Source organism: Acanthopagrus latus, chromosome 13 (genome assembly GCF_904848185.1).
Source record: "Acanthopagrus latus isolate v.2019 chromosome 13, fAcaLat1.1, whole genome shotgun sequence".
NCBI classification, from domain to species: domain Eukaryota; kingdom Metazoa; phylum Chordata; class Actinopteri; order Spariformes; family Sparidae; genus Acanthopagrus; species Acanthopagrus latus.
In genome coordinates this window covers 25,801,870-25,823,061 of record NC_051051.1, presented here as the reverse complement: position 1 = coordinate 25,823,061, position 21,192 = coordinate 25,801,870, and the positions used below count along the sequence as shown (strand labels likewise).

At 42.9% G+C, this 21,192-nt stretch overlaps 1 protein-coding gene across 5 annotated transcripts in view; it reads left to right on the top strand.

Annotated features, from left to right (window-relative positions):
- Positions 1–21,192, top strand: part of dbn1 (drebrin 1) — a 104,004-nt gene extending 82,812 nt beyond the window's left edge. For 2 of the 5 annotated variants that reach the window (XM_037119382.1, XM_037119380.1), the window contains exons 3-16: positions 1,375–1,430; positions 3,437–3,549; positions 5,390–5,479; positions 6,932–7,075; positions 7,207–7,284; positions 7,699–7,850; positions 8,736–8,793; positions 10,275–10,331; positions 10,427–10,541; positions 11,570–11,698; positions 16,663–16,788; positions 16,942–17,402; positions 17,493–17,592; positions 18,906–21,192. In XM_037119382.1, the coding sequence (XP_036975277.1) occupies positions 1,375–1,430; positions 3,437–3,549; positions 5,390–5,479; positions 6,932–7,075; positions 7,207–7,284; positions 7,699–7,850; positions 8,736–8,793; positions 10,275–10,331; positions 10,427–10,541; positions 11,570–11,698; positions 16,663–16,788; positions 16,942–17,402; positions 17,493–17,592; positions 18,906–18,961 (1,735 nt within the window). In that variant the 3' untranslated portion in view covers positions 18,962–21,192. The remainder of the gene's footprint in view (positions 1–1,374; positions 1,431–3,436; positions 3,550–5,389; positions 5,480–6,931; positions 7,076–7,206; positions 7,285–7,698; positions 7,851–8,735; positions 8,794–10,274; positions 10,332–10,426; positions 10,542–11,569; positions 11,699–16,662; positions 16,789–16,941; positions 17,403–17,492; positions 17,593–18,905) is intronic. The other 3 variants (XM_037119381.1, XM_037119383.1, XM_037119384.1) reach the window with 3 other exon arrangements.

The following is a 21,192-nucleotide window of genomic DNA, read 5'->3' as shown; positions in this document are numbered from 1 at the left end:
GTGACACAGGCCACGATCTCATCGTCTTATCAGCCGGTTATCCTGATCAGCAACATTCACCGTGTAATCAATGATATTTATCAACCCAACAATGTCGAATCGGAGCTTTAAAACTCTCAGATGCACAAAAAACGTTTGGTTGTGTCGTCGTCTGACTCGGTTCATGTTGTTTTGGACCAGTGTTACTGTGAGGTTAATATAATGTTAATGGCAACAGGCAGGTGAGACCAGGAACAGGGCAGCATAACAAAGTGCCCCCTGGGTAATGGAGTTTATTTTGGGCCAGTATGAAGTGCTGGTATGCAAGAAAAAGCCCGTCCAGGTTCAGCATGATGATCCTGTAGTCATGCTAGCGTCTCTTCAGGCTGTATTAGGAACTGTGGTGCTTTATGCTTTAAGCTAATTATCATATCAAGGTGCTAATATGCTCACAATGACATTGCTAACATACTGATGTTTACCATGTTCATCTCATCGGTCAAGCAGCAGGTTTGTCCATGTGGCTGGTAAATGGATGTGGATTCTCTTCAGCTGAGACTGATAACAGATAGATAACTGATTATTTTATTTTTTATTTTTTTAAATATGTTTATAATCTGCAGTCGATGCTTATAAAGTCTATAATGTAGTGAGTGAAGGTTCTTCTTCTCTGGGGGATTGTGAAGGTGCAAACAGCCACCTGCTGTTTCAGAACTTGTAAAGGTCTCATCTCAGTGATACAGACACATATAATATACATTTCCCAATATCAGACTGATTTATTGATGCAGTATATATTTTTCATCCATCACTCAATAGATCACCCAGTTTGTTACTTGTGTTGGCTGCTGAGAGACGCAGATATAACAACAGACAATCAGTACTTACAAAGTCTTTTTTGTGCTTAGCGCTAATTAGCAAATGTTAGCGTGCTAACTAGGGATGAGCGAATACACCATCACCTGTATTTATATCTGTGAGTGGACGTTGTTGTTGAGCTTCAGATCTGTTTTCTACCACAAGAGGAAGATAATTAATCACAGAACGAGTTTCCTTCATCATATTGACACATTTTACTGGGATTGTCTGATTACCTTTGCTGGTGAACCCCCCAGTGCTAACACGCTAAGATCGTACACATGGTAAATATTATATGCTTTTATTTTATTCTACTCTTATCTATTATATTAGCACGCTGATGTTTAGCACTTAGCTCGAGGCGCTCGTGTGACTCCGAGTCACTCAACCGATTAATTGATTATAAAAAACGCTGCAGATGAATTGTTTGACGAGTTGTTCTGAATATTTATCTGGAATAAATTGTTTCTCTGCCTTTCTAATCACGAGCCACATGATGCTGTAACATTGTTAACCTTGTTTCTCTCTGTCTTGCAGGGCCTTGTACACATATGAGGACGACAGCAATGATCTGACACTCGCCTCATCCGGAGGTACGTTACAGATTTTCTTCATTCCGGTCTTGAGAATCTAATCTCCCCCAGCGGTGACACGTCGCCGTTATTCTCTCTCATGTGTTAATGAACATGGCTGCCTGTTAACATGTTAGCATCATGTGTGTTTGGAGAGGCGGGACGGGCTGTAATTTGCCGCTGCAGGCCGGCGGCTGTAACTCTGATGAGCTCTGCAGGTTCTGCTGCTGCTTTGGGGCAAAAAAAATCGTCTTCTTTTGTCTGCTGATTGTCAGAGAGCTGGATTCATTATTACTGCAGTTAATGACGCGCTGCATGATCATTACTGTTTAATGAGATGCCTCCATTTCACACACAAACACACACACACACACAAACACACACACACATCTAACCCGTCCAGTTTCGGCTGATGATACCATTGCATCATGATTTGTGTTGTGAGTAAACTCACAGGAATGCTGTTTTCACCGATTTCAGCCAGAATTATCGTGTTTATCGCACATGATCTCTCTATATTTGTGGAAATAACTGAGCCTTATTAGGTGAAAATTAAACTGAGAGCTGTTTTTAAGACTTTTTTTAAGCAGACAGACAAACGCGAGGCTGACTAACACATTTCTGACAATAATAAAATCCAGAGTGACACCGGCCTCGTGTCTTCACAAACATACCAGATTTAGCGAGGGACCAGGACGTCTGATTGGTTTTTGATGGGAACCACGGCTCATTCTGCGAGTCTAATGTGATCATCGATGTAGAAATCCTGAATATGGGATCACACGTCACATGAGGGGAATAAAACTGGAGCTACTACAGAGAAGTCGCTGCATCAGTAATGCTACAGACGTGCGTGATGCAGAGCCACGTCTGCCAGCAGCCTTTTTCCTTCATGTCATCAGTGTGAATATTTCAGCAGCGACGGGCTGAACTGTAAACCTCCGAGGAACCGATGTGCCTCTTCAGATCAGGGACCAGCAGAACACAGTCGTGTTTGTGCAAATGTATGAGTCTCCACGCTGAGATATGAAGAACCAGATCATAAACTGAGGCATAAAACTGTCAGACTGGATGACTTCAAGTATTCAGGTCGTCTGCTGAAGAATAGAAGCAGCACAATGTAAAAACATGCATTACATTCAAAATACAGTGAGGTATGAACCCTGACAGAGTTATATATTGTTTATTATCACTGATATGCAGCATGAATATGTAAAATGTATAATGTTACATGTGGTTGTGTTCATTCAAACAGCTTGTAGCCATCTTAATCTGTCACAGTGGATTATATTTTACAGACTCTCGTCTTTTTTAAATAAATAAGTGCTGCAGCCAACAATTATTCTCATTTTCTTTATATATTGATTCGTGATTTGGTTTATAAAATGTTTCTCAAAGCACGATGACGTCCTCAAATGTCTTGTTTTATCCACAAACTCAAAGAAAAATCCTGAAAAATTGAAATGTGTGTTATTTAAACTCTGATAACTCTTTATGTTGCTCTACACTCAGTTCTCACACAACTCGGTGCCGATAGTTTGGTTTAGGTACAAAAAACTCTTGGTTATGGTTCAGAAAAGATCATGTTTTGGTCGCCACAAATGCCGTCTGAGCTTTAAAATCACCACCATCCACTCCACGTCCCGACATGAACGTCAGAGGCGATATGTCAATATTTCACGAATAAATGTGAACGTATCTGTGGTTTGCAGAAACATATTGCCAACATTGTATCCTGGTGACTGGATTAGTTTTAATGTTTATTTCTTATGTTTATCACTTTATCAGGTGCAGATGTAATTTGTTAACATGTATTTTTATTAGAATAACTTGTGTAGAAGATCTACAGTCTTGACAGATTTCCAGGATTTGATCTCTGGTTTCTTTTCTAGTTTCTTTCACAAGTTGATTGATTTGTTAATCTTTTACCAGGTTGTGTGTTTGGAGGTCAGCAGAGGAGGACGGCAGCATTGACATGACTGTCGTTGTGTTTTATTAATGCTCATCTGTGTGGTTGTGTGTCGCAGGAGGCGGTCTGGCAGAGATCACGCTGACCTTTGACAACGGCAGGGTGATGTACGGCTTCTGCAGCCTGAAGGAGCCCAACTCCGCTCTGCCACGATACATCCTCATCAACTGGGTGAGTCGAGGGGAGACGGGCGGTGCATGACGCAACACACACACACACACACACACACACACACACACACACTCGCTGAAACATCCTGGAAGGTATTACAGGAGAACACCAGAGTCATTAAGGGTCACAGCACATTTTTAATTGAGCCGTTTGTTTAAGCAGGAAGAACCGCAGCAGCGACGCTCTGTCTTCATCAGCCAATCACAGAGCTGCAGCCACGGCCAGAAAAGTCACTGCAGATCCACCCGTCCAGAACCACAATCTGCTATTAAGTCTTCTTTTATTGTGCATGCTGTGTTATTAAAGAGATGATTTATTTAGATTTATCAAAGGGGTTTCAGGTTTTTAAAAGCCGATCCAGCTTTGTACTCTTATAATACTGATGGTGTTACAGCGTATCATAACAGGACCCAGACTCCAGCAGGTGGAAAAACAAAAGGTGAGTTTCATGAAATAACGCTTGGATGCAGAAATCAAAAGGCTGGTAACAAAACAGGAATAATCCAGGAGCAGGAAGAGAGAATGAGAACAAACAAGAGGACAAAGGAAGTAAATACATAACACACAAGGAGAAGACAGGAAACACAGACGAACCAACAACGAGTGAAGCTGCTGCAGAAAATGTGTGGTGGAAAAAGACAAAGACAGGAAGTGTAAAAGTGACACACGAGGAACACCTGAGGATGTAATCTACAAAATAAAACAAGAGATGACGACACAAATGATCAAACACACCAGAGACATCACCGTTTTTACTCCACACATTCTCCTTCATTTTCCAAACCCGGTGCCTACACTACCCACGATGCAGCTCACCCACTGTGTGACATCACTGGAGGTATTATATCAGATTAAACAGAGTTTTCTTCCTTAATTACATAAACATAAAAATCATGCCATCAGGATTGAGCTGAGTTGAAACTCTGCAGGTAAACTAACGAGACGAGTCAGTGAACCCCTGCAGGTCCATCCAGCAGAACATCGTGTCGTGTCGGCTGTTAGAATTAGTTCTGTATAAACTGAATGTCTAAGAGGATGAACGATGCAAAACGGGACAGCGAGCGATTGAAAGGTCCGGTAATTGCAGTGAATGGAGGCTGGGAGAGAGAAAGAACGAGACATTTGGGTTTTTTTTTTTTTTTTTTTTTTTAAAGAGAGAGTCCGGGAGCAGAGCCAGAGGAGTCCGTCATCCTGCAGCACAGCAACACTAACAGCCAGAGGAGCACCAGACCAGAACAAACCGGGCCGGACCGGGCCAGGAATGGACAAAGTGTGCAAAAATGTGCTGTGGATGAAAAGAAATACACCAATGATACACTTCACTGTGCCAAAGTGTGGCACAAACTGCAAAATATCAAAGCTCTCCTCCTCCTCTTCTTCTTCTTTTTATCATTAGTATCATTTCTCTTCCTCTTTCTTCTTCTTCTTTTCCTTCCTCTTTATTCTTCTTCTCCTCCTTGGTTTCCTTCTCCTCCTCCGTCTTCTTCCTCTTCCTCTTCACTCCGTCTGATAGATTAAGTGATCACTTCTTCTTATTGACAGATAATTGCTATGAATGCAGATGAGCTGGAGACGCGTTCCCGTCTCTTTCTCTGTGTAATTGCTGCGTGCTGTGTTTGCATTGTGTGGCTGTGAATGAGTCGTGATTACTGGATCACATGACGCGACCGTTTCAATAACTGATCATGACCGCCGCAGAACAAAGAGGCCCTGATGAGACCCGAACCAGGAGGAGACTGTCCTCATGAATCTGAAGGGAAACAGAAGACGGCTGTGATGTTTTCTTTCTCTAACTTTTATTTTCTCCCCCCTCCCCTCCTTTCTGTCCTCCCTCTCTCAGGTCGGGGAAGACGTGCCGGATGCCAGGAAGTGTGCCTGTGCCAGCCACGTCGCCACCATCGCTGACTTCTTCCAGGTCAGCACCACAAAAGTACTACCTGCTTATAGATACTCCACGTTGATGTCTGTCTTGGTCCCGGAGATCAAACCATCTTTATGTGTCCATTCAGATGCTTCACCTGTGTAGAAGTGCCAACACCACACGGGTAAAACACACGAGAAGGAAACCGAGACGGAGGAAAACGTTCAGCTTCTGAAATAAATCATTTGAGTCAGTTCAGCTAAAGAACACAGAACCTTTATTAAAATAAGATCCTGATCTGATCCCGTCAGGAGATTTACATAATCAATGAACTGACGCAGAAATGTTCACACCTAAATGTAAAGACACACACACACACACACACACACACACACACACACACCTGTCACTCAGAGAAGACAAGAGCCGCTGTTGAGAATCATCGTTTGAGTCTTCTTCTTCTCTTTCTTCATCTTCTTCACCACCTCCTTCTTCTTCTTCTTGATATTTGGACATTTGGATCTTTTGATGTGGTGTTGAATGAGGCACTGAGAAACTGCCTCCCTCTCCTTCTTCTTCTCCTTCTTCTCCTTCTTCTTCTTTTTATTCTCTTTCTTCCCCCTCTTATTCTGACATGGGGTTGAATGAGGCACCGCTGTCACTACATTACACTTGTGTGTAGGAATACAGACGTTACACACTTACACACGTAGACCTGAAGTAACGTCCGATGACAACGTACCAAAACTGTTAAAAACAATGCGAACACTTAAACAGATCTGTATTTCGTGGGTGGGACGTGTGTGCAATCAGAACGAGGGTAATTGAAAGTCCCGTCGGTGTGATGGCTGTGTGGGAGAGAGCACTGCCACTTAGTGTAATGACTCTTCAACACACACACACACACACACACACACACACACGGAACAAATCAAAACGTCACCTCGACTTTAATCTTGATCTTTGTATCTACTCTGCCAATCCAAAAATACACACTCAGGTGTCAGGTGTACAGGTATGAATACACTGCTGTGTACAACACACACGACACACACACACACACACACACACACACACACACACACAAGGTGAGTGAGAGGATTTTCATTCTGCTCAGAGAGATTACTTTAAAAAAGAGGTGGTATTAGTCATGCACTGTAACACACACACTCTCACACACACACACACACACACACACACACACACACTCACACACTCACTCTCACACACTCACACACTCACACACACACACACACACTCTCTGATCCTCCCACAGGTTTAATTCGCTGTAGCTTCTTGTTCCACAGAAAAACAGCAGATTATGAAACAGGTTTCCATCGTTCTGGAGTCTGAAATGTGACGACAGAAGTTTGTGTGTGTCGATGTCGTTGAAAGAAGTTAATAAAGTTATTTGAACCTCTCCTGGTGTTCAGGTGATTTGGGGTTCATACTAAACCACAATTCTCTCTCTCTCTCTCTCTCTCTCTCTCTCTCTCTCTCTCTCTCTCTCTCTCTCTCCAGGGGGTGGAGGTCACCGTCAACGCCAGCAGCGTGGACGACATCGACCCGTCAGCCATCGGGCAGCGGCTGACCAACGGGACGGCAGCGCTGGCGAGCCCGGTTCTGAGCCGCCTGAGAACCCGCGAGGAAGAACACGGAGAGGTGGTACGGTTTATTTACGCAGCAACACGTAGGCAGCACTCACAGTGGAGAAACTGCAGCGTTACCTTTTTAAAAACCAAGTCAGTGCTCCCAATAGTTCAAGAGGACCGTCCCTTTCTCCTCTCCTGATGCAGGGCACGGTGTACGAGAAGACCAACGCAGAGGTGGAGATGAAGAAAATCAATAGAGAGGAGTTCTGGGAGAAAGCCAAGGTGAGTGTGACACAAAGAAGTGTTTCCCCAGAATTTTAAAACCTGGTTAGTGTTGAGTAAAAGTCGACGTGGACGCCTGTTGTGTTTGGAGCCGAGCTGAAGTGAAGAACAAAGTCAAACGTCTGCGTCCTCCGGCTGTGTCGCCTTCAGGAGCATGAAACAAAATGTGAAATGACAGCGAGCGTCATGCAGCTGCAGGGTGAGCATGGATCTGCCCTTCACTGCTTCAGACGCTGAAACTGGAGATATCGAGTTCAGGATCAGAACTGGATCAATCAAGTAGTCAACAGACAGATAATTAATAAACCAAAAGAGCCACTTATTCTGTTTCCAGCCTCACAAAACAAGACATCCAAAGACAATCGCCTCAGACGTTTGAGCTGATGATGTGCCATGTTTTCTTTTTTTCTCCAGCGTGAGGAGGAGCTGAGAAAGGAGGAGGAGAAGAAGAAGGCGGCGGAGGAGCGGCAGCGCTACGAGGAGGAGCGAATGGAGCTGGAGAGGATAGAGCAGGAGAACCGAGAGAAGAGGTACCGCGAGAGGGAGCAGCAGATCGAGGAGCACAGGTGAGGAACAAGATGCACCACCGTCACCGTTCTGATGGATCAACAGCATCTGTTTCTGCAGAGGACTGGAGCAAAACCAGCTGATGAACCGTCAGAAGTTAAGACTCTCCTCAAAGGTCGGGGAAGTTTCGTAGTCCATAAAACATTTCTGCAGCTTCTCCTGAACAACTGAAGTAGCCGGGGACGTTCACCTGGGGAAAGAAACTGAAGCCATTTTTATGTTTTTTCCTTTTTTTAAAACATTTTAAATCAAGTGTCCAGCGACTTCAGTCGTTCAGTTGATTGCTGCAACGCCGATTTGCCGTGAAGCTTCAGAAATGTTCTGCAGACTGAGAAACTTCGATCCAAGCTGGAGACTTAAAATGGCTCCATACAGTCTCTGGAGATCCCAAACTGATTTAAAAACAAGTTATTTTTGTCCTTTTTAAAGATGAAACCTTCACTGTAGCTGCTACGCTAAGAGCGCACCTCGTCTGCAGAGGTTGCACGAGCTCGACTGCAAGCAAATGGTGTAAATAACATCTCGTCAAATGGTGTTGGGATCTCAGAGCTTCAGGAGACCATCGAGCTGCGTGGAACGTTTTAAAACAAGTCTCCAGCTACTTCAGTTGTTTTGGAGAATGCTGAAACACTAATTTGCTGCAAAGCTCCAGAAATGTTGAAGAAACTTAATCCGATTTTCTGTCGGCGTGCGGTTGAAGACATAATGACTGAATTTCTTTAATTTTTTGGGTGAACTGCTCCAGAACTTGCTGGAAAATGAAGCTCTGACATGCACTCGCTCTTAACAGACCTGTGAAGAGAACGTTTTGACCTCCTCTCATGTTGTGAAACCTGGTTTTAGGTAAAGTATCAGTTAAAGTGCGTTTGTGTGTGTGCGAGCAGGAAGAAGCTGCTGGAGGAGGAGGAGGCCAGAGAGAGGTTGCGGAACCAGAGCACCATCGTAAGTTTCTCTCTTTCATTTGTTTGTTTTGTTTCCAGTGAAATCAGAGATTAGATTACAGATTCTGAGATCCGACCACACCGGCACAAACACACACACACACACACACACACACACGCACACACACACTCTGCCATCACTGCTCTTCACAAACAACCATGAAGACGTCGTCTGCACGTCTCTCTGTGTGTGACCGTTTGTTTCTGAAGAGAGCGATTACACGCTGTGGTTTATTTTCACAAGCAGGCATAAAAAACTATTCGAGCGTCCTGCAATCAGCTGCCTGCTGCGTCGTCGCACACTTGTGATATCTCCAGTTAATCTCCTGAACATCTTAAACTCCGTCCTGCTGCTGAGTTCACACACATCAGTTGTAGAGACTCGATTGTTTGTTACTGACTGACGAGGAGGGAAAAAACAAAAGAGGAGATCATTGTGTCACAGATATTATACACAGTAACACACCTACTACACCTCTTTGTCTGCTGTTGATATAAAAAGACTCATTCAGCTCCGGACTGTTGACAGAAAAGATGCCAAAGAAAGCGAAAAACTGTTATTTCACTCCAGATCTTTTTGCCCCACACAAACACAAACAGTTAAAAAAAAACACAATGGGACTGTTGAAGGCTGTGAAAGTGTGCAACACAATTCAGAATATCACAGAGAACGTGTGACAAAAACAATGAAAATCTGCAACACAATAAAGACGAGAACAATAAAACAAAGAGGACGTTTATGATTTGTTCGAGATATGATGAGATATACATTTAAATGCTTCTTCTAACAGGATCCAGCAGGTCTTGCATTAAGTCTAGCCAGAAAAATAAAGATGGCAGCCGTTTGATTGACAGATTATTTGAGATGATATGCCCGCCCTAGAGCCTGCAACAGCCAATGTGTGATCGTGTAGATATGTTACCGCCTCCCTCGTCTTCTTCTTCTCTCCTGAGCCACTAACACGTCAGCCTCAGGATGACTGATGCATCATGTAGCCAGTGAGATTTCACATCCAGTAATATATAGTTTATCACAGTTTTTAAAGCCCTAAACTTTTAAGATTATCAGGTTTATTTAGTTTGATGCATTTTGCTGATTTGCTTTTTCAACCTGTGCTCTCATTTTTGACTAGTATTACTATTTGCATTAAAGCGTGAATAAGAAACAACTGTAAGAGTTTCTGCTCCTGATGCTCATACAAGTGACACAAAATGGCAGTTTTGCGAACGCCGCAGTGCGTCTGTGTTGCTGATCTTTGCTCCTGTTTGTTTGTAACTGAAACAAACTCGGTCTCTGTCGCCCCTCGCTGGTGGCATCCTGTGATTGTTTTCTTCCTTGTGGTCTGTTTCAGTGCATCGAAATTTTTTTTTTTAACCTGCTTTACGTTTAAATCTTCTTCTTCTCCTTCTTCTTCTTCTCCTTCTTCTTCTTCTTCTTCTTCTTCTTCTTCTTCTTCTTCTTCTTCTTCTTCTTCTCTGCAGGCAGCAGAGCCGAGCATCGAGGACCTCAACCTGGACAAGAAGGAAACCGAGGTGGAGGTCAGTCCGACAGACGACAGTAAGAACACAACCACAAACTCAGAGACAGAAACTAGTAAATAATCGTGTGTGTTTGTGTTTTTTTGTGTTTCCAGGAGGCGAAGGCCATCATCGCTCAGCGGTCAGGAAACCCGCGAGAGTTCTTCAAGCAGAAGGAGAGAGCCATGACCATCAGCTGCGACACCTCGCCCATCTCCGTCCACAGGACCGGTAAACTCTTTTAAAACCAAATCATCTTCTCATCAGAAGCTCTGACGTCCGCGGCTTTTTCTCAATATTCAAAAAAATATATACATGTAATGTGTAACAAAAGAAAAGTGTCGGACGATGAAGCCTCCCGGACATCTGACCACATGACATTAATCATCTCCTCCGCTGCTGCTTCCTTAGATCCAGAACTCACATGTTTCATTTTCACAGATTTGCTTTGTGTCGTCAGTAGAAATAAAAAAAAAAAAAAAACAGGAGGAAAAAAGCATAAAGCCGCCAGACGATCTCCGTCTCCTCTCTCACCGCTGGATTACTGCTGCGCAGCTTCTTCTGTCGCTTTGATTTTAATTTATGTTGTTGCACGTTGTTCGTCTGCAGCGTTAGTTACAGTCTGAGTGACGGGGAGGGATCGACGGGTTTCATGATTCCAATCACCTGGAAATATTATGTTAGAGTGAGATAAGAATCTATTTTTTGGGGGATGCACCTCGTCTTCACTCTACATTTATTTAATTTTCAGATATTCTTTTTGTCTCTGGGATTCATTATTCAGACTCGTGAGGTTACAGAAACACGCAGCTGAGGATAAAAATCTGTCAGCTTTTCATTTCTGCCTAACTGCATGCTGTCAGTCGGTGTGTTTACAGCAACACTAACCTCTTCTCTCTTTCTTTCTCTCTCTCGTTCTTTTTCACTCATTCGACTCCACATTTGTGTTCACCATCCTCACTCCTTCTTATTCCACTCTGATTTATTTATTCACCCGATCCTCCACTTCTTCCATGTCTCTCTCTTTCTTCTTCACTGGGTTTCCACGGGACTCTTTCCCACAATCCTTTTCTGCTTCTGACTGTCTCCCTGTGGGGCTGAACTCTCTCCTGTCTGTCTTGTCTTCTCGTCCATCCTCTCTGTCCTGCTGCGTCGCCTCGTCTCTTCTTCTGTTTCATGTTGGTGCGTTTGAATCTTCGTGTGTGGTTGTGTGTCGTCCCCCCTCCTCCTCCTCCTCCTCCTCCCCCGTCGACCGCCAGGCCGTTTGGACAGCCCGTTCTTGAGGCAGCAGCACAGTCCCAGCAGCCCCAGTCCGACTCCCCCGCTCCGGGGTGAGTCGCCCCTCCGCACCCCGCCACACTCACGGAGGCAGCCCGCCGCTGCAGCCGGTAGGTACAGCACAGAACTGACCAACAGCAGAAGAAGAAGACCGATGGACACCAGCAGCTTAGTCCAGCATCCCTCCCCAGACACCAACGCCCTCCACGAACATGGAGAAATTAGAGTAGCAGGGGATGAAACTGCATGTGGATTAAAAATAATGTGAAGCGTTAAAGAGTCCGAGAGAAACTTTACAGTAACACTAATATGACAGAGTCATTCTCAGAAAACACATCTGATCATGTCATTCTTCTTCTTGTGTACATGATTCTGACGTTATCTTAGTTTACTCCGAAAACAGCATCCGTCACGTATCAGCACTCGCAGTTAAAAGAGTTCAATGAAGCGATTTGTGCAAATGAACGTCTGAGAGGTAAAGAAACGTTTTTTCAACCAGAAAACAGAAGCAGATGTGAGGACTGAGGCGAGACTAGATTCAGATGAGACTTTATTATTCAGACTGATTAAAAGTATTTTGTTTCCAGTATAAATTAATTTATTTTTCTGCCGTCAAAAGTTGACATAAATTAAAAAAACACTCCATTTTAAAATCACTGAACTGTCGATCGTTAAGTCCAGCAGAGTTACCTGATGACCAGACGGCAGTCGGTAGATTCTGCCGCAGGTTTTTTAGCCCACGTGCATTTTCATCCTCTCAGTTTTAGCTCTTCATTTTCATCATTCACTCCACTGAGCAGCACAAACACACGTTTGCGCACCAAACCCTCAGAATCACCTCACAACCCCCCTGACGAAATCACCCCCGGCCCCGCCCTCCGCTCCCGACAACCCTCATCTCCCCCACCACTTCTTTACAGAACACTTTAAAGAAGCTGAAGTTTTATGTTTTTCTTTTTGTCAACGTCCCTGAAAAACACCAAAACCAAACAAATGTGAAAAGATCCAACAACACGTGATGTGCATATCGTAGCCTGATGTATCTTCTTCCTTTGTGCCGTTGAGCTCCGCTGTTGTCAAAGACTATTAACAACACGTCAATCATCATCATCAGTCGCACACACACACACACACACCATCCTGCTGCCACAAATACTCACTAGAGCACAAAATGTGGATTAATCTACTGCAAACACAGTTTACTTCTGGTTGAGTGGTGATCGCTAAATATGACCAGAAGATTAAAGAAATTGAGCCTATTTTCCAAACAACACTATATTTGTTCATTGTTACAGACGGTTTGGTCTTTTCATGGGATTTGTTGACAGTAGGAAAAATATAAAATGACTAAAAATATGTAGCATTTATCCACTTTAGCTTTCAGACTCTAAAAAAAAGAAGAAGAATCCTTAAAGATCGAGTCAGAAAAGGCATCAAAATCTGACTTTCTGTATATTTATAGCATGCTAGCTGTGTCTGTTCATTAAAAACAAACTCATTTTTAACCTTCGTTAGCTAGAGTAGTTTCTACAAACCTCTCCATAACTCACCTTCCTTTAGCCTGTGCACTTCCTCACTAATAAGCGAATAGCTAACAGGCTAACACTTAGCATTTCCTAAACTTTTCCTTTATGGCTGTGAACCATAAAGCTGTTTGTGGGTTTGTGTGATAGATGTCGAGTCTGTCGTCCCCTCAGTCTTCATCCTTTAGATGTCGTCCAGTCAGCTGCTGATGTCAAATTATTTTCCTGAGTGTTTCTGGGTTTTTTTTGTTTGTTTTTTTCCTGATGTTTTCTGGTTTGAATTAGCAATAAGCTAACTGTGCTTCCTCTCAGGGATATAAAGTGGTTGTCACTGTCACTACAGAATCTCACTGGTTTTTCTTCCACCTCCTTCCTCTTCCTCTTCCTCTTCCTCTTCCTGTGATCCCGGACTGCATCACCTCTTTGCAAACACTCAAACACACACTGCTCCTGCTGCTGCTTTTAATCCTGACCGACTGAACAACCTGTGAGTGTTCGCGTACGAATGTGTGTGTGACGTCGTCGAGCCGCCCGTCAGTCGCCACCGATGTCTGTCGACTGAATGTGGATCTTTGACCTTTGACCTCTGTGGGGTCGATCTAGTGTCTGTTCAGACTGTGATTTTGTTTGTTGTAGCCCATCTGACATCACTGCAGACCAACTTCCAGAGCACGCAGTGTCGGGTTTTTAGACGGCTTTCCTTCCTCTAGTAAACTTTCACAACTTCCTTACAAATCCTATTGTCAGAGTCAGCAGATAAACAGTCAAGAAAACAAAGAAGTTTTGTTTCTGTTTCCATAAATATTTGATGTTCTAAATGCACAGAACCAAACCAACTTTAACAAAACACCAAGCAGGTTCACAAAATAGAAACGACATTCTCACTGATCTCTTGTATCATTCACATAATATTGCCTTTATTAAGCTCATTACTTTTCTGTTGTCTGATAATTTAAGTAGAGAATCAGTTCTAGGAGAAAATATGAGACGTTAGGATGCTGAAATGTCCATGAAAGAGTCCTCATGCACTTCACGATTTGGACATAACTCCAAAACCTCACAGATTGACCGGAAACACGTCTTGAAGTCAGTGAGTGTGGACGTCAGGATTGGACCTGATGCCTCGCTCAGACCAAACACAAAGAAATTGCGATGCATCATGTCTACTCGCTCGATAACCGCAAACCACTTTGGTATGACCCCAAAACAAAGACATTTCTCTGTGATCTGACTGTAATAAATGCATCTGAAGGAAGCCGAAACAACAACGTCATAATGCGTCCTTATAAAAAACCTGATTGCATGCCTCATCAGGTCTGTTGGCCAGACGACAGACAAACAACTCTTAAAATGCCTGTTCCGTAAATGGAGTTCGGATTGATCAGCGCTATGCTGTGCCGAGACATATTTCCAAAACTTACCAGGTATTCTGACTTTCTTGCTAACTTCCATCCACAGCGGCTCCTTATTCATCCCATCTCAGTACATGTGGATGTGTTATCATACAGCTCTGTGTGTCCACAAACGTCCAGGATTAGTGATTATCATCCTTTCTTCCATAGTTGTTCATGAATGTCTGGACATCAGCAACGTCATGAGTCCAATATTTTCAGCTTGGCAGGAATTTCCGCCACTATTTCCTTTTGTATTGATTGATCGATTGGTTCAGTCAGTGCTGTGAGCACCATCTTAGACTTAAATACCTCAAAACCCGGACAAAAAACAAAACTACGTACATGCAGTAAAGGTATGTTTTGGGGTGACTCGTGACTTTAAAGACGTATTAAAATGCTTTGGAATGTGGTCAGCAATTATGCAGTTACTATGCAAAATCATGCAGATCACCTTCATGATCTGCAGACTGTGTTGTTGCATGTGTGTCGGTGCAGTAATGGCAGATATTATGATGGGTGGAGAAATAACCAGTTCATCTCTGTCCTCGTGACAGCTGACAACAATGAACAGATCTCTATAAATCAAATTCTTACTCGAAAGGTTGTTTTTTCCTGAACTGGTTTCCATTTTTAGAGGTGTTTTTGACCACCAGGTGAACTGGAGAAAACCCACCCATGCAAGACTCCGCTGTGCTGGATGTGATCTGTCATTCTAACAGGGTCACACCTCTCAAGTCATTTCCAGTCAAAGTGACTCTGTTGTTCCTCATCTGTGCCTCATTGTGTTCGTGTCCTCTGGGAAATCTTGTTCCGGCCTCCGAACGGGACGTCTGACTTCAACGAGCATGAAATCATCCAACATCTGAGAACAAAAGTGCCGTGGAAGTGCTTCTGTGACGCTGTGTTGATGTTTGTCCTAACGAGCTGTCGACATCGTGACTGTGACTCACCCACAATGTGTCCGCATACATTGCTGGCATATTAATGAATGTCTGACGAGTGCTTCATGACATGCTGGATTATATCTGTACGCGTCTTGTTTTGGGTGACAACTTTATCAGTGTTGACTAACTTCAGCTCTCCTCGTTACGACTTCCTCTGTGTGTAGTGTCACATGTCTTCCACTCCGATTCAGAGACAAGTTTGACGAGTCGCTCACTTCCAGACTGTCTCATGATATTCAAACACATGTCAGTCAAACCTGATAAGACAAAGCAACAAAGCCAAGAGTTTGGAGCCATGCTAGCAGCTTTGTGCTAAAAACAAAAGGTGACAACAAAAAATCAAAAACATCAGGAATTCAGTGCTGTTCTTGCAATAAGCTCCTCAGTTCTGCTGTAACTATGCTACAGCAGCTACGCTAACCTCGTTTTACTCACGTGAGCCTCATCAAGTCAGAGGTCGTCATGGTTCTTCCTCTGGGGACCATGAAGGTCTGAACCAGGTTTCAGGACAATCTCTCTGATAGTTGTCTAAACATTTTTTTTTCTAATCCCTCAAATGTGAACATCTAGAAGAAGTGTCAGAGGATCAGCAGAGTCATTATGATTCATCCTCTGGGGACCATGAACGTCAATGTCAATCCGACCAATAGTCCGATAGTTGTCAAGACATTTTACTTATGAGTGTAAACTTCATGTTCACATTGCGAAGCTGCTAGCATGGCTAAATTTAAATCTGTAGAGTTAAAACAGACACAATCTGAACTTCAGATCTCATCTCAGATCATATTTTACAGTCACGATTGATCTGCAGACGTAACAGAGCTCAACTTTTACTTTTCCAAATAAAACTTTAAATGTGATTAAGGAGCACGTCAGACCTGCTTAGTTACGTCGTCAACTTTTAGTACCTCAGGTATTTGAGATGTCAGCGGAGGTTCAGAGGTCTGAAACAGGCTCAGTGACTGCGTCTGTTTGCTGATGATGTGATTACTTTCATCTGGACTTGTTGCTGTGTTGAAGTAACACAGGATTTGACTGTGAAGGTCAAAAAATATGACTTCACCGTCCTGAAGCTTCCTTTAAATCACTTGATTCAAACTTCAGTATTCTGTGTTAGCTCAACACTTCTGGTGTCGGGTCAAATTGTCTTGTTCCAGGACGACTTTTGCTCTGTACCTTTTTCGATGGTGTTGTGTCCGTTCTGTGCCTGTAGGGGACGATGACGACGAAGCGAGCATAGAGCGCAACATGGCCGCCGTGTCACCCATTCCTAAAATAGTCACCACGCCCATCAAAGAGGACTTCAGCCGGGAGGACGAGGACAGCAGAGACGAGTGGGGTAAGAGCGACAGTGAGGTCCAAATTTTAAAAAAAAGACGACCTGAGACTGTGACAGTCGTGAGCAGATCCTAAAAAAACCCAAATAAAAACGCTCAAACACTGAAGACTGGAGTTATGAATGAAGTGGTGTCGTGTTCGTTTCCTTCATCAGATTCAATGTCGAAGCCGGAGCAGAAACCGCCCGTCCAGGAGTCGACACCTTCCAAGCCGGTGCAGAGCGTCGCCCCGCAGGCCCGCGACTCCGGCAGCTTCAACGTGTGGGACGCCGGGACGGACAGCCTGGTCAACCTGTGGGACAGCAGCTCCGGGCCTCCACCCAACACCTCCCAGACCTCCAATCTGGTGGACCTGATGGGTGACAGTGTCCCGCCCAGCTCCGCCACCGCCAGCGGTAAGCCTCAGCCCCTCGTCAGCTTCGACGACATGGTGGACGGGACCTTCGGCTCGGCCGCCGAGGACGACCCCTCCAGTCTGGTGGACGTGACGGCCTCCGACCAGATGACCCTCAGCTACCAGCATGCACTGCAGCACGCGTCCATGGAGGGGCCGGACCTGGATGACGGACAGCTGCTGATGACCAACGGGGAGACGCTGCTGAAAGAAGGGACTCAGGTCAGACGGGTTAATGCAGCCGCTGATTCAGAGAGACGCCGTCTGTCGTTCTGTTGGGCTAAAAGTTGTTTTCTCTGTTGGCTCTTATAGGCGAGCGAGGGCTACTTCAGCCAATCACAGGAGGACGAATTTGGCCAATCAGAGGAGTCCTCAGCTAAACCTGCACCGGTCTTTTATAACAAGCCACCAGGTGAGAAACCTGTCTGAAAACGACTGTTACTCTCACTTCCTCTCGTCAACATTTATACATTATCTCCATTTCGCTCGCATTTTGAATTATTTTTAGATTATTAATTGGCTTCAGTCGCACAGAACACTTCCTGCTCAAACTGCTTTCAAATTAAAAGCTTCCTGGTAGGTTTTTATTGTGAAAAATCAAGAAGTATCCCTCTGTGGTTTACAGCCTCTTATTAGTGACGGGCCTCAGTGACTACTTCCATCCTTCCTTCCTGCTTTTACCTTGTTTAAAAAAATAAAAGCCTTTTTCCTATAAACCCGAGGCGATTGTTGCCATGAGGTTTTCAAAACGACCCAAAAACAAAACTTATGATGGGCAGTAGGAGAAGAAACAACAGACTGAGCTGAAGTGAAATCTAAAACTACGACTGGCAGGAAACAAGAGACACAAACAAAATCCAAGAACTAAAGAATAAGAAAATAAAATACAGACTAATAAAATGCAGGAAACACAGGAAATAAACAGATCAGACACGATCCAACAACTGGAAGAGGAAAACACACACAGGGACCGATGATCAGTATATTCTGGTTCTGATCGTCATCTCTGATCAGAAATGGTTCTAACTATGTTTATTCTTGTGTTGTATTTTAAAAAAGTACCTGTTTTACGTCCCTCTTTGTATTGAATCCTTTAGCTATAAAACATTGTTGTGTTTGTCGTGAACTCTGTTGTTCTACAGCTCAACAACAGTTTAAATGAGGAAACGTTCTCAGTGGCGTTTATCGAGGTAAAAGTGAACAAAATAAAAATAAACTAATAAACTAACAAAATAATATATATAATAGACTTAATACATTTTTGGTTTAGATAATTAATTATATACAGTAAGATAATTGTTGATTTGTCAATATACTGTAGATGGAATATATAATTTGATATATTTAATAAAACATTGCATTTCATTTATTTTAATACATATTAAGATGACTAATTTCAAATAAAAGCCTGTATCAACTCTTCATATCAGTGTAATATTTAATAACAAGGTGAAAATTCTCATAAGACCATTTAATTAACACAAATAATTGTAAATATATATATCAGATCTACATGTCTGGGATATATTAGTGGTATTTGTCAGCTGTAGTTTGTTGTGCTGTCGAGTTATATTTTGTTTTACTGACAGATGTCTCTATTATTTTGTCCACCCCTCACATGTCATCGACTGTAGACAAACAGCCGTCTGTATCATGTGTTATTAAACCGTAAATCAATCATTTCCTCTGTGAAACAAGTTAACTTCTGTGCGTTTGTGCGTTCAGAGATTGACATCACGTGCTGGGACACGGACCCCGTTGTCGACGACGACGACGACTAAAACCGACCAATCAGAAAGCTCCTCCACCACCAACACCACCACCGGACCAAGAGGAAGCAGGAAGTGCGCTTCGAGAAGAAAACCGATTTTTTTTTTTTTTTTTTTCTAAAAAACAAAAACACAAACAAACAAAAAAAAGTAATAATAATAATAATAATAATAATAATAACAATCTTGCATCAAACTTCTTCTGTATTATCTTTTAGAGGAAACGAAACAGTAGCCACCGATTTAAAAAAGGTTTGAGTTTCATTAAAGACGGTTTGAAGGCTCAGTTTTATTTTTTTCTGTGTGTTTGTTATTTTATTTATTTGTTTTTCTTCTTCTTCTTTTTTTTTTTTTTGCTATGCAGATGTAATAGCTGAGAGCGGGACACTTTGTTTGTGTAAATGATTTATTACACATTAACGTAGCGCGCTGCTGCATATTAGAGACGATGAAGCCCGTGTGTGGCCGGCAGCCGACACACCTAGTCTGTAGTGCTTTAATAACACCCTATAAACTAATACAGCTGCCATGTATATCTTCACTCTTTTCTTACCTTTTTTTCACCTCCCTCCTTCCTTCTGCCTTCCTCCCAAAATATCCCCAAAATATTCTTCTCTGCAAGTCAGTTAATCTTGTATTTAGCCCTCACTTTACTGGAACAAAAAGAAAAGAAAAAGACAGGTGGATTATTGTATTTATTCTGGTGTATCTGAGCTTCTTTCACTGATGGAAAACCAACAAGAAATTCTCCTGAATGGAGTCAAACTGCAAACAGCTCCTTTTTTGACCCTTTTTCACTCCTTTTGTATGATTTTCAGACTGAATTCAAGATTAAATGGCTTGTACAGTAAATCTGTTTTGCTTTTTTTCAGTGCACTTTTATTTCTTCTTCTTCTTCTTCTTCTTCTTCTTCTTCTTCCTCTGCCTCGTTGTGGATGAGCTGCAGCTTCTCAATCAGCCCTCCCCTCTGCTTCCATGAAACTCATCGTTCAGAAACCCCAATTATATATTTACACGAACAAAAAAAAGACAGAAAAAGAAAGACAAATTCCAGATGAATATATTGGAGATATTTTTCCAAGTGTTTTTAGGAGAGTTTGCCTCCTTCAGCTTGTGCACAGTAGAAGAAAAAAAAACAAAACAATGAATCCTTTGTTTGATTCTTATTCTTCTGAATTTCTCCAAAGGCTTAAACTTCCCGTTCAGAGTCGGGGAGGTTTTAAAGAATAATGATTTAAATGTTTATTTCTGTCAGTCGCTGGATGACAGGAGGAAGCAAACGGGGCCACACGATGCTCGCAAATATTATTTTCTGGTCTTTGTTTTAATCCGCGTGGAGAAACCAGATGTTCACGGTCTATCACATCGCTGCTGATTCAACAGTGTCAGTTTTAATTATAGCTGTTGAGATTCACACAGTCAGAAAACTATAGAAACTCCTGAGGATCTCACAAAGTTAAAGAAAGTGAGAAAATATTCCCGGAGCCGTCGCTTCTTTACCGGATCTCCAGTCGAAGTTAACAGGTTCTGTTCTGGGCCGAGACCCATCCTCCATCCAAGTTTAGTGGAAATCTGTCCTGGAGTTTTTGTGTAATTCTGCTGACAAACCAAAGTCTCAGCTTCTTTTACCCCGACTTCTGATTTTAGTTTATAGTCTGAAGGAGTTTAGTTCCTGATACTCATTGTTTACTAAGATAACCAGAGTTATATCACATCTAAATCAGCCATCAGGGACGTCTGACAGAGAGGACGTCTGACAGAGAGGACGTCTGACAGAGAGGACGTCTGACAGAGAGGACGTCTGACAGAGAGGACGTCTGACAGAGAGGACTGAGAAGATGCTGAAGAGTTGAACATCTGCAAACATTTTAAAACCTTCCTGGTTCTCCACGCAGCTCAAAACAAACCCAGTGTGACTGTGTGACTCTCGTCTGCTGCTTCAGCTCTGTGCCAGTGCAAAAAAAAAAAAAAAAAGCACCGTATGTATTTAGTTTTTTTTTGTTTTTATTGATGTGACATTTAGTTGCCCTTGAAAACTGGAGCGAGAGGTGGGGCGGGCTGAGACGGGAGGTGTGTGTGTGTGTGTGTGCGTGTGTGTGCGCGCGCGTGTGTTTTTAATACCTGTCAAAAAGTGTGCTAGAAATGATTTTCGGGACCTTTTTGAATATTAGCAACAACATTGTTAGTCTCTTTTTCTTTTGCTGTAAATTCCTGTAGAAAATAAAAAAACTCCTAGGCAATAA